Source organism: Solanum pennellii, chromosome 9, assembly GCF_001406875.1.
Source record: "Solanum pennellii chromosome 9, SPENNV200".
Classification (NCBI taxonomy): Eukaryota; Viridiplantae; Streptophyta; class Magnoliopsida; order Solanales; family Solanaceae; genus Solanum; species Solanum pennellii.
In genome coordinates, this window is record NC_028645.1 from 75,924,792 (window position 1) to 75,939,053 (window position 14,262).

General features: G+C 31.9%; 1 protein-coding gene across 1 annotated transcript in view; it reads right to left on the reverse strand.

Moving 5' to 3' along the window:
- The window catches only part of LOC107031701 (probable fructokinase-4), a 9,914-nt gene extending 2,594 nt beyond the window's left edge, over positions 1–7,320 (reverse strand). The window contains exons 1-3 of the mRNA XM_015233152.2: positions 6,794–7,320; positions 4,959–5,209; positions 4,511–4,802 (exon numbers count right to left, since the gene is read on the reverse strand). Of these exons, the coding sequence (XP_015088638.1) occupies positions 4,511–4,802; positions 4,959–5,209; positions 6,794–7,144 (894 nt within the window). The 5' untranslated portion in view covers positions 7,145–7,320. The remainder of the gene's footprint in view (positions 1–4,510; positions 4,803–4,958; positions 5,210–6,793) is intronic.
- Positions 7,321–14,262: the final 6,942 nt, after the last annotated feature.

Sequence of the window (14,262 nt, forward strand, 5' to 3'; positions counted from 1 at the left end):
GGCGGGGGCGGGGGGAGGGGGGAGAAGACATTCTCAATACACTAAAAGCAATCACTACAGTAAAACTGTCCACTGATTTACAAGAAAGGGGAACATCATAATTTACACAGTAAAAATTCAGCAAAAGATAACCACTATGCTACATTATGATATAGCAACAAGGGAAAAGCCAACAAATCAGCTCGAATATCACATCAAGAGGTCAACTTTACAACTACAGCAGACCATAGTAGGGATAACGCTACATCCATTGCTCAACCTTATTAACCTAAAAATGTACATGAAAATGGAAAGGGGTAGTGGTACTACAAGGAAATAGTTCAGTAGGGGATCTAGAATTTCACAAGGATGGGTACATTGCTACAGCAAAAATTTATCCGCACTCGGTGTTTATACTAATACTACATGCATTACTCTAACAAGCAACCAAACAATCCTCTAATGGACTTCCTATGAAAATGATCAAACACACAAAAACAATCGATTTCCCAGATATTAATTTTTTATATTTTTCAATGTTTATATTATTTTCCGTTTATCATCATATCATATCATATATTATTATAAGTGGGAAGCTTCTAACCTCAAAGTTGAATTACCATTTTACCCTTATTTTACCTCTAAAATAAATTAATATTAATATCTATTTAATTAATTAAATATTAAGTAAAAGTTATATTTAAATTCATGCATCAAATAAGATCTTAATGCATCATATATTCATGTACTAATTAAATGTAGATATTGAAGAGTCTAATAACCTTTCAACTTTAATTTCTAAGATAAGTGGGGGTAATGAAGAGTCTATCAAACACACTCACACCACATTATATATATTCCTTATTTTATTCAAGTTTGTAATCATCTTGCATACTAGAGTAGGTTAGTCTACATCCCTTGTAAAATTTTCATTACCAGTTTGTAATTATAAGAATTCTTACTATTTTATTTATTTGTATCCTTTAAAATTTCATACATATTCATCTTCTTTTTGTTGAGAAATATGTAAACTATGATAGTTACAAGATGAATATACTCCAACATGAAGTTGTAAGTAAATATTTATTTTTCACATCTCCATCGTTTTGAGTTTTTAAATATAACTTTGTAGTTGATTATTGTATTTTNTATATATATATATATATATATATATCAAGAAATACAGTTTATCTTTATTCTTAACATATTCATGCCTTCTTTTCTGTTTGTCTTATTTATTATTATATATGATTATAGTTTTTTATGCATATGATATGTTTCGTCTAGAGTAAGTCATGTTTTGTCTAGAATAAGTCTACTTTTAACAAAATGTAATTCAATCAGTATGAAAATATTTTTGTCTATATATTTAAATGTGATGTCTTTTTTTATGGATGTCATGTCTTTATTTATTCTTTTTTTCGTTTGAAATTTTAATTTTTTCTATAAATTTGATGGTATACGGCCCAAACATTTTGTAATATTTTTCTTTATACGTATCTTTTTTATAGACAATTTCTTTTTTGATTATTAAAACTTATGTTTAATAATTAAAATATAGTAATTCCTCTGATAAAATAAATGTTCATTTTTCATGAAGTATTTAATATATCAGACCTCCAACATCTAACACAAGATTTTCATGTTATACTTTGTGCAAAGTTAAATTCTTATGTTAAACTTACATATGAAAGGACTTAGATATGAACTTAGCTATATAAATTAAAATTTTCTAATATCAATTAGGGGACAAACATGCGATGCACGTTCCGAGAACTAGTATTACTAAAAGCATGAACAAAAAAGTAGAAAGTTAAATTACGATTTTACCCTTTCTATAAATTAAATTGTTATAAAATATTTAAATATTTAATTGTATAAATTTAATTAAATGTTAATAACTTTTAGACTTCCTAAGAGTAATTCCTAATTAAATATCTAATCTATTAATATTTATCCTCTATAATCTATATGTATATAATAATTATAATTTTTTTAAAAAAAAATCTTTACCTATTTCTTTTCTTTTCCTCTTCTTATAACTTTTTCCTTAACCCCTCTCATGAATAATATAATTGATGTGGATAAAGTATTATCCTTATGATAAATAACGAAATTTAATAATTTAAAGGGTGCAAATCTACAAAATGGAGACGCACATTGATAATGTCCTCTTGATTATTATTAAAGAATGACTCTAGCTTCACAAATTTAAATTCATTAATGCTTAATTACATGATAAGAACTTTAGTTGTTCTTTCTACATGGTTTGCTAACTTTAATTTTTTTTCTTCATATTCTTCATTTATTTGTTATTATTTTCTAATTACTTATTTAGCTTTTATACTCTTAATAGTATTCATAACTCTCATCTTTTCATATTCATAACCTCCAATTATGTAAACTAAAACTTTAAGATATCTTTTGAGATTCCTTCTATTCTATTTATATAAATTCAACTTCTTTATCTCAATTCTCATGAAACCCCTACCAAGATTATTAGGCTATTATTTTTATTCTATAGTAAAAGTAGATGATGAAGACTCTTGAATTTTGATAGGATATGAAAGGAGTCGATAAGAACTCAGAGAGTTATGTACTTATTTTTTCATCTATATATACATCAATCTTATAAGAATAACGTCTATATTGTATTTTTTTCTTTAATATTTTTGTTTCTTTTTGTCTTTTTTTCACTCTGTTAGACTTTTTAATTTAGTTTTATATGAATGTTTTATTGTCGTAAGTCTTTATTCTTATTTTGTAATTGTTACATTTTATTATTCATTACAATTTACATATATATTTCCATGAGATTTTAATCATTCTAATGTATCTATAAAAATTGACATGAAACACACGTGCGAAGCACGTCCTCAGAAACTAGTATGTTGTAATAGCATGAAAGAGAATGCCATAAACCAGTTCTGCATTTGCACCCCCCAATTTTGTGTGCTTCACACCCCTATCATAAGTATCCTTTAATTCTTTAGAGTTAGCACCTTAACCTTTTTATTTCTTGCAAAAAGCCAATGCTCCACGTGACTGAATATTTGACATGGAAAAGTGGCAAAATCACCATGAATATTTGCAAATGTTGTTGTGCCATAGCAAGCTTGCGGGATGATAAGGAAAATATTTGAAGCTAGAGTCCGTATGGAGCAGGTGCAGGGATCACTCAAGGCTGGAAAAGGTATTATAGGCATATTTTATAAGAAGCTATTAGGTGACCAATCCAGAGTGACATGGAAATGACTCATGTTGAGAAATGATACCAGGCCTAATGCTAGATTCACAGTGTTGCTCTAGGTGCAAAAGAAGCTCTTAACCACAGATAGACTTACAGAATGGGTCTTAATGGTAGATACTAAATGAGTACTGTGCGTCTGTGCCAGAATCAAAGATGAAATATTTTATCATCTCTCCAGACAATGTGAATCTGCACAACTCTGGAACAGGCCTGATGGTGTTGATTCAGAGACAACACCATGCTGCTACTGAATGGGACCAACACATTCACAATATCATTACCAGAGCTAAAGGCAAGACACAAGCTGCATAAATTTTTTAACTAGTATATGCTAAATTTGTACATGGTTATGGATAGAAAGGAACTTAAGAGTTGTTGAGAAGTAAAGTAGAAGCTGGGAGAGAATAGCAAGAGAGATTGCAAAAGTACATAATTTTAGAGTATCTCCTAGTATTCAAGCTGCTGTACATGGATTTAGATTCTAGATTATAGCTCGGTGCTAGGTTGGTTTTGCTTAAGATAACAGGCTGCTTTTAGCCTAGTTATGGATCTTGTAAATAGTTCACTTGGTGTTTAATAGAAAAGGTCAATTACCCAAAAAAATATATATATCACTTTATACCAATTTTTCCTCCCTAACCAATTAGAACCCTTCTGAGATGCATCCTCTTTTGTCTTTGTTACTCCATTTATATCTCCAACAAAGCAATGAAAAAAAAGTAAAGAAGTCCATGATTTAGGTCTAAATGCATTAAAACTAGCTTTAAACATAGCATTCTTACTGTCAAATGTTCACCCTTGGATAAAAAACTAACACTCCAAATTTTCAAAAATATCAAAGATGGAATCAGATAAATTGTTAAAAGAAAAAAAAAGGATACGAGGCAAAAGAGTAATAGAAAGCTTCAAATACAAAAAACTCCATAGCCTGGAGCAAGTATAACTTTCTTGAAATGACTTATTTATACCATAAATTCCAGCTGCCTCTAAGTTGCACATATTTTGTCAATAAACCAAAACTACAACCAATATTTCCAGATTCCAGTATATAACAGAACTCTTTAGCTACCAAATTCCAATATCACATGTTCAGTGAGATACTTTTTAGCTACCAGAAGAGCTCTTTTAAATGGATTATTTAAACATTAAAGTGCACACAGGGAAACTATTATATTTTCGATCTTCACAAAATTGGGTTATTATCATTTTTAGCCACACATTGAGATGTTAAACAGCAGAAGGCACAAGTGAGACAAATTTTTGCAAGTATGAAACACAAACCTCCTCAGAAGTCAGTAGAAGCACTTCACTCATCGTCAACAACTTTCCAATTGTTCTTTGTTCTTCAGGACTTCCTGCGATAAGACTCCTACCTCGTGGTCCAGGGTCAAAAAAGATAGATGTCCCAGATTCCACAGCACACTCAAGAGCAGATTCAAGAAGGCTAGGGGAGAGTTCGTCAAAGTCATAACCATTGCAAAAGAGGATCTTTGATTTTCTAATAGCCATCTTTACTTCAGTAGATAGTCTGCTCATCCAACTGAAAGCAGGATCTGCACTAAAATCTGCACGACTGGAAAACATTAACGTCTTAAAGGTTAGACTATGATCCTTTCTATACCTTATCTTATAAAAGAAAGACAATGATAACTTTCTACGTGCAACATAAAGTGGGCCAAACTATGATCAAGAAATTATGCACCAAGTGAGAGGGAAAGATCAAAAGGACCTGCAAAAGCCATGTCTCTGCGAAGGGTCCACTAACACCCAGCACAGTAGTGTTCCATTGTCAGAACTCGAAAGATTAAGTTCTTCACTCCGCTCATTCATCCCAACTATACTAATACCTTCATCACTAAGCACATCAATGAGGAACCGACCATAGATCTCATCACCTACATGACCAACAGAGATGCAACGTAGGCCAAGCCTTGCTGCTGCTATAGCCACATTGCAGTTTCCACCAGCCTCCCAGTACCGCTGAAACAGGGTCAAATAATCAAGATATCACTTAACATACGTACAACAATAAGGAAATAATATAAAAGGATGATGCCACGGGGTGCTAATAGCCTAATACCACACATTTTCAGCATCACTGAACTGGCATGTAGATAATACTTCAATATTTCTATATTCCAACTTAACTGAAGCTGTCTAGAAACCATATGTAGGCCTAGAAGTCAAGAGCTGGAGAGCTGGGAATACACTATTACCCCATTACATTTCCAAAATTCTGCTATTGCAACTGAAGATAACATCTTTCAAAGATGATAGCATCCAAGCATTAAACCACATATTTTACTTTTTTAAAATAGTGGGCTTGAACCCAAAATGTGGTAAAAATAGACTTTTGTTTTATGTGTTGGCAAGTCAGCTTGTGCACACCTGAACTATACCATTGAGTATGTGGTTTCTCCCACCAACAAAGATACCAAATAACTCTTTCCACCGATGTGAGGAATCACCTAATGGCTATTTTTTCCTTCGCTGGAATTTGAATACAAGTTGATTTTGAACCTGAGAATTAATGGTTACCTTCCCACTTCATTGACCACCAAGAATTGGGAGCAAAATGTGGTGCAGAAACTTAATCAACTACATCATTCATTTAACATGCAAATGAGCTCAACCATATTTGAGCCAAATCTTCTATAGATGCCTTTGATGCTCTAATAACTAGTATTTCACGACTTAATAGTGTCATTGTTGATAAAATAATTGGTTGTGAATGCAGTCTGGTTACAAAATATATAGTTTTCTAGACGAAAAATTATGTATCTACAATGACAAAACACTAGGTGATTTCTTCCTATCTTGTTCTAGCCTTGGTGAACAGAGTAACTTGGTACCTATTGCTAGTAGGAGGTGACAAGTATCCCGTGGAGTTAATTGAAGTGTGCAGACCGGACACCACGATATCAGAAAAGATAAAATAATTATGCATTCACAACTTACAAAAATAACCATCAACAAAGACTGACTACTTATTCAACTCTTCAAAATCTATATGGTCAAATGTGTTCGGTAAATGGCCTTATGTAGAATCATTTGTGCTTCACAACTTCATTGAGTTGTCACAGTGCTCCTTCCATCCCAATTCATTTTTCTTTTCTTGTTTTTTTCTCTAGGGTTTTAAGGACTTTCTACTATTACACTCTTTTTCTTTCAAGACATCCAAGATGTCAACATTTCTAACATAAATCCATTTAAAACTTTGATGTATATTTTATCTATCAAATTAAAATTTTCAACTATTACTTCAGTATTTTCTTCAACTATCACTACTATAATATATATATAACTCACATTAACATCAACTATTCGTAGCCAAGTGTTTTTTGTGCTTTTGGGGTAATTAGGACTACAAATAGCTTAATTGTACACTGTATTAACTGCGTATAAATGAAACCAAAGGAACACTTGGTTTCTGCACTAGCATCCAATAAATTTGCAAAAACCAGAAAACTATATTCTGTATAAACAGAAACCAACAAATAACGGTAACAAGAAAAAACAAAATATTCTATAATCAAATCTGTAGTTCAATAAAAACAGACGAACCTTATCAGGCGGGGATTTGGACAACTGTTCCAGATAAGCCTTTCGTTGTTCTAAAGGCTTAGGAGGTAATTCCGGTACATTGAGAACAATATCGACACAGAGATTCCCAAGAGTAGCAATATCAACATCTTTGACAGCAGCGGCGATACTTGTGGAGCCATTGTTGACAGAATTAATGCGTGGGCGGAGTTTAGGAAATGGAATTTCAATGCCTCTGCAATTAAGAATGGAATAACGAAGCTTGTTTCTGAGTGGGCGAATTACAAAACTAGGGTTTTGGAAGATTCCTGGATTGAGAGAGAACAAGCCATTGGATGAAGGTTTGAAGGATATGGCGGCGTGAGTATGCATTCAGAAAATTCTCAGTCCCTCCCTGCTTAAAGGGAAGGCAAGCCAAATCAATGGAGGATAGGATAATGGATTTTAATATTTTATTTATTTATAGAAGAAGGCAAAAACGAATATATGTATACATAGCATGAAAAAGAAAGACTCAGGAGAATTAGATGGGTGTACTGCAGTATCGCTATTACAGATTGAAAATTTGTGGGACGTTTTCAATTTTAATTATAATTTTTGAAGACTATTTTACGTGATACTTAGTTCATGTTTAATAAAGTATAATATATTTCTTCGAAGAGGTTCCCGAATATCTTACACATGTTGGGTTTTAGCAAGTGTGAATGGGAAAAGAAAAGAGAGAATATGAAAAGTGAGGGAACTACTTTGGAGGGAAAATGAAAAGTCATTTGCAAAGTGCAAATGAAAAGTCACTTCTCCCATATCAGAAAAAGAAAGGGAAAGTGTTGTCCTTATAGAAGGAAACACTTCCATTACTTCTTAAAGAGCTAAGAAGAAGATGTCCCCTCGCGCCGTAACGGTAACATTTTGAAAAGTTGTTACTCTTTCCAAAAAGTCGTTATTTTCCTAACCGACACAACTTTATGGATAAAATGGGTCTGAACAGATTTCACTGAACAGACACGTTCCTTGCTGAAAATGGCTATAAAAGGAAGTCAATTTTCGATTTTTTAAAACACTGAAAAAATTTTCCTTCTCTGTATTTATTTTTCTCTCAAAGAAAATCAAAGTGTCGATCGACTAAGTCTGTGTGACTTGTTGCTGTTCTTAAGTTCGTTGAAGTTAAAGAAGTATGAGGTACCGCTATTTCTTTAACAGGTTTAATCCGTTTTATCTTGGGAGAAATTAATCAATAACCTTGGGTACAGTGAAGGAATTGAATTTCTTAAGGACACACAGTAATTTCTGTGGACTCGAATTAATTTTTGTATTTTATATTTTTTCTGCTTCATCTTATTTCTGTTTCTGATTATTAACCTTATAAATACAGGTTATTGTAAGAATAACAACACATTCTTGAGTATCCACTTTGTTTTCCTATTTCTTCAAATGTTGTTTGTGGTTGATTTATTTTTCATCACTTTTGTTGCAAATAATTACTTAGTTTATACATGAATTATTTAGTCCACATTTTTTCTTGACTCTTGTGTGTGGTGTAGGCCGAAATAGTTCAAGTTAGAGGATAGATTCGAGGTCAAGAGAGCTCCAGTTCATTGTCCCACAATAGGTGATATTCACTCTTTTTTCTGTGCTCATCTTTTCTGATTAGATATCAAATTTTTTTATCTATAATTAATATCACTTAGTTGAGTTAGTCGTTATAATTATGAGTGATGTTTAAAAAAAAATTTATGTTCCTTTGAGACTTGAAGCTATTTTTGGACATGTTTTAGTTTTTATGAATTCAATTACGATTTTACTTTATTACGGTAAAATCATTTTGTTTTTAATTTCTAGTTGATCATTCATTTGTATGATCATTATATGATAAGGAATGTGCAGCTTGTTTATTTCCTGTATAGAAACTTGTCCAAAAAAGATTACTGTTTCTTGTTTAGCATGAAAGTTCCTTTTTGGGCAGATTTAGTGCTTCCTCTGATTTTTAAAAAAAAAATGTTAAAAAAAGAGAATATTGGTAGTTATAAGTTTTGTTTGAAATTTGTCTTTTAGATACAAATTTAAGTTTTTTGCCTCTTTGTTGGTCAAGATGTGTTCATAAGTTCCCTTTGTTTTAGTTTGGATAATGGTAAGTATAACGCCTTGAGTATCTTGTTTATTTTATCTATACTTTAATAAATGGTGTTCATAAGTTCCCTTTGTGCATGTGTTGTATATTTGATTATTCACTCGTACTCTGTATCCTTCAAATGGATACATTTATACAAAATATTACAAAGTTAGTTACCAACTAACTATCCACTTGTCATCTACTAACTGCTTAATAACTAACTTATAACTATTTTGATACATACAGTTTTCACCAATCCTTCTGCAATTTTTTCCTAACAAAATAACAGTCAATCTCGATGAGTTTTATTCTTTCATGATACATGGGATTGGTTGCTATTTGTAATGCAGCTTTTATATCACAATATAAATTTTCAATTATATCTCCCTCCACCTGCAACTCTTTCAACAAACCTTTTAACCAAGACAATTCAGCAACAGTTTGAGTCATGCACTTGTATTCTGCCTCAGAACTTCTAGAGATAGTGTTTTGTTTCTTATCCGTCCAAGAGATAAGGGATGTTCCAAATTTGATACAAAAAACCAGAGATAGACCTTCTAGACATAGGGCATGAGGCCCAATCAGAGTTACAATATGTTTCTACCTTCTCATCCCATTTACTAGACATTAAGAGACCAAGTCCAGGCTGACTCTTGATATACTTCACCACATGTAAAGAAGCCTCATAATGAGATCTTTTTGGGGCATGCATAAACTGACTTAAGGGCTGAATAACATATGATATATCAGGTCTTGTGATAGTAAGATACAAGAGTTTACCCACTAATCTCTGGTAGATGCTCCTGCCTTCCAAGGGAACATCCTCAGATTTTGTAGAGAACTTGAGTTCATGTTCACTATTGGTTAGTTTTAGAATCTGCTCCACTGGTGTCCACTTAGGTTTTGAACCACTCAAACCAATCTCTGAGATCCTTTCTAGAGCATACTTTCTTTGTGACAAGAGAATTCCCTCACTTGATCCGGCAAGTTCAATTACCAAATGCGGAATGACCTGGGAGACCCTTATACTTGGCTCGGATTGTCAACTAGTCCCTTCTACTCATGACTTTGCCAATTGAACACTTAAACTCAATGAAATACAATATTTTAAACCTCTCTAACCGTTGACCAACATATGTGACAACTTAATAGTTGAGGTGGAACAAATGTGTAATCTCACGCGTTAAACGATCGTAAACAAAAAAATTTGAGATTAAAACTAATTAAAAGAAAAGAAAAATTGAATAAAAAGACAAATCTTTTTTCCCCATTTTCTTTTCTTTTCTACCCAACATCATTGTCGTTCTTCCCCTCACCTAGTCCCCATTTTTCTTTATTGCTGCCTTTCCCCATTTTTATAATCTTTTATATGTTTGCAAAAAGTATTTCAGAAATCCTTTTCTAGAAATAATTGCTTCAGTCTTCGTGAGATAAAAATATAGAAAGAGAAACTATTGGGGAATGGGGAGGGGTAATTTACATGCGGCTAGGTGATAGAGATCTGATTATTTTGAAGAGTAAAGTATAATTATAATATGTTTTTTGTAAATTAAGTGGAACTATTTATATAATAGAACATATTAAGATATTTTTGCGTGGTTCATTAGCGTTAATGGAGGACACAGATTCCAATGGTCCAAGTTGGATGAAGACCTTGGTAAAAAAAAAAATATGTCGAAAAATTATGAAGGATGAAAATTTGGAGAAAAATGATATTTTTTAGTTATTTAAGGTAGTAAGAACTAGTAAGAAATAAGGATGTAAAATGACAATGGTGCCTTTGGTGAAAAAAAAATGGAGGGAGATGGTTAATGATAAAGTTAGTGTGAGGAAGAAATGGAGTGATAAAGAAATATAATGAAAATTTTAAATAAGTAAAAAATAAGTGAAAAGAAAAAAAATAAATTTCTTAAATAAAGTAAAATAAGTGACGTGTCACTAAAAGTCTGATGTGGATCATGACATGTCAATTTCATTGTGTGTTTGAAATGCATGTGAAGTCAAAAGGGTTTAAAAGATTGTTTTTCATTGATTTTAACTGTTCAGTTGGCAATATCGTGACTAAAAGGGTTCAGATGACAATTTGAGTCAAGTATAAGGTCTCCTGGATCATTCCACCAAAAAATATCTCAATTCTCCTAGATCCTTCATCTTGAAGTTTTTATGCAAATCAGGTTTAGCTCTATTGTTTTCCTACAGATCAGATTTACCTAAACAAGAATCAAAACTTGCTTGTTATTAGCTATTTTTGTGAATAAAGAATAATCATGCTTGCTCTGTGTGAATTCAGAACTTGTTAGAGCTTGCGTTAACTTCATATTCCATGTTTAGAAGCTTGTTTCAAATCATATAGGAATTTAAGTAGCCTTCATACCTTGGACTCCCCTGGATACTAAAACCATGTGGCAAAGACATGTAAACCTCTTCAAAAAGATCACCATTAAGGAAGGCATTGTGGACATCAATTTGGAAGATAAGTCAATGTCTAAGAGAAACCAAGGCAATCACAGTCCTAGTTGTGGTCATTTTTGCTATTTGAGAAAAAGTATCATGAGAGTCAATACCTTCCTGCTGAGTATACCCTTTAGCGACCTACCTAACTTTAAATCTCTGTACAGTCTCATCCGCATGATACTTTACCTTAAAAACATATTTAGAACCAATAGGAACCTTCCCAGATGACAAATCTACCACCTCCCAAGTATGATTATGATTTGGGCCTCAAGCTCAAGCTTCATAGCTTGAATCCACCTGGGATCCTTAATAGCTTGGGCATAATAAGTGGGCTATGAAGAAAAAAAGGCAAGGAAGGCCAGGAATGGACAAGAAAGATGAGAATATGAAAGGTGTGATTGAATAAGATAAAGAGAATAAGTACCAGCAAAAGCAGAAGAACTAGTAAAGGGCAAAGAAGGATGGTCATAATCAGTGAGCTATATAGGAGGCTTAGTAAGTCTATTGGACTTTCTTAAAGGCACATGAGGTGTACTATCATGAGAATAAATAACAGGTGATCAGGGAGGATCTGTAGAATTTGGTGTACAATCAAGAGTTCATTAGAAAAATGAAGTGAAGGAACATGTGGAGAATCTGGTGCAGTAGGAGTAAAAGAGACTTTAGATTTAAAGACAAGAAGAAACTATGATTTTGGATAAGAAAAAGGAAATATATTCTTATGAAATGTAACATCTCTACTGATCATAAATCTTTCTGCCGCAATGACATATAGCCTAAAACCTTTCTGAGCTACAGAGTACCCATGAAAACTCCTGAAACAACTTTGGAAAAAAATTTGTCATGGAAAACAGGAACAAAAGCATAACAAAGACAACCAATGATTCTTAAATGAGACAAAATAGGTGGTGTAGCATGAAATCTCATAGGGAAAATCCCATGTAGAACAGTGTTAGTAAGCCTGTTGATAATATAAGTAGTTGTCAGTACACAATCACCCCAAAACTTGATTGGTATACTAGCCTGAAACCTATTAGCCCTTGCTACTTTGGGGAGATGTCTATTTCCTCTCCACAATCTCATTTTGTTGTGGTGTATGAACACAACTACTTTGGTGAATAATTCTCATAGATTTATAGAAATTAATGCATAAAGTGTTAAAAAAACTCAGTATCATTATCTAATCTCAAGATTTTGACTGTGGTAGAAAACTGATTTTCAACAAGATGAATGAAATCTTTAAACACTTCAAACACGTCAGTTTTAAGACTTAGTAAAAAAGTCCAAGTCGTTCTTGAAAAATCATCAACAAGGGTGAGAAAATACTTGAATTCATTATATGTAGAAAACATGTATGCTCCCAAAATGTCAGCATGAACAAGACCAAACACAGCTGTATTTTTTGAATAAGTAACAGGAAAAGGCAACCTAGTCTGCCTGGCTAATGGACAAACAAGACAATGACAATGGACAAGACAGTGATAATGGACAACAACACCTAGTTGGGGTGTCCGGGAGAGGGTGTAATTTCTTTTTTTGAAAATCAGATTTTGAAAAATGGGTTGAAACCATTTTACTCAAATCATATTTGTCCAAATCCATATTTTTCATATTCTATTTGGATGGATTGTAATCCAAATCATTTTTGCTTAATCCATATTCAATCCATTCAAATCCGATCCGATCCAACCATTTGCCACCTCTAAGAGTTAAAAGATTAAGGACTTAAGTTGAAGTCAGTTCTCAAAAATTTGAGTTTGTGCTAAGTATTTTGCACATGTTTTTTTTTTTTTTTATAAATTTAGTTTATTACTTGTCTTTCAACATCAAGATTTATAAATACATTTATATCTAATAAATACCATTGACTAATATAAGCCTATGTTTATTCATTAATTTCAAGTTTAAAAATATTTTCTTAATTAGCTACCTGATTTTTTAAAATATATTTAATTTTTAGTTTTTGATAAATTAATTTAAGTTTGGTCGGTGATAGTTTTTTAACGAATCTAAAATGTTATTTAATCCCTTCCCTTTAGGATAATTAGAAATCTTACCTAGAATAACTTTTAAGTGAAGTCGCCATCAATTCGAGTTTAATTTTAGTACTACTTATTAATAATTTAGATATCCTAATTTCCCTTTAAAATAATTAGATAGCAACTCCTTAAGTTAATTATTTGAGAATGATCAATATGTTATACACTATTTGATGTGAGTTAAAATGAGATATAATACTTATAATTCTCCGTTCTCCAAATAAGTCTTTTCTAAATCTGTATTAGTACTTAGTTCATAGTTCATGAACTAAATATTTCATGTCTAATAGTAAATACAGGAATGCATAATGTGAAGCAATACTTAAAAAAGGGATGTATCTTTCAGAAATGTATTTGTTCTATATAGATATTACTCGGAGAACAAATTATATGGTTTAACTAACTAATATAGTGCAAATTGTAATACAAGATAAGGTTATTTTTCCTTAATTAGAAATTGGGTTTGAGTTTAAGTATGAAAAATTCTTGATAAGGAGCATTTTCCTTCAAATGAGTCCCTACATAACACCAGCGGAGTATTCGAAAGTTTCACGGAGGGTGTTTAAGAATTATAAACGAGCACATTTTTTTTTGGATGAATGAGTGTACTAGAAATTTTAAAATTCAACTATGTAATATACATAAAAAAAAAACTAAAAAAAATGTAATATACATGAAAAAATTGAATGAGTGAACTAGAATTTTCAAATATACATGAAAAAAAAGGCTTGAAGTTGTTGCTAGCGAGATTTAAACTCACAAACGCTTAAAGATTTGACACTTTCAAGGCACCTTAAATCACTAGACAACAACACCTTGTTATACTAAGGGTATTCAAAATACGTTATTTAATCACTTTCTATATTATTTTACTTGTATATATGATA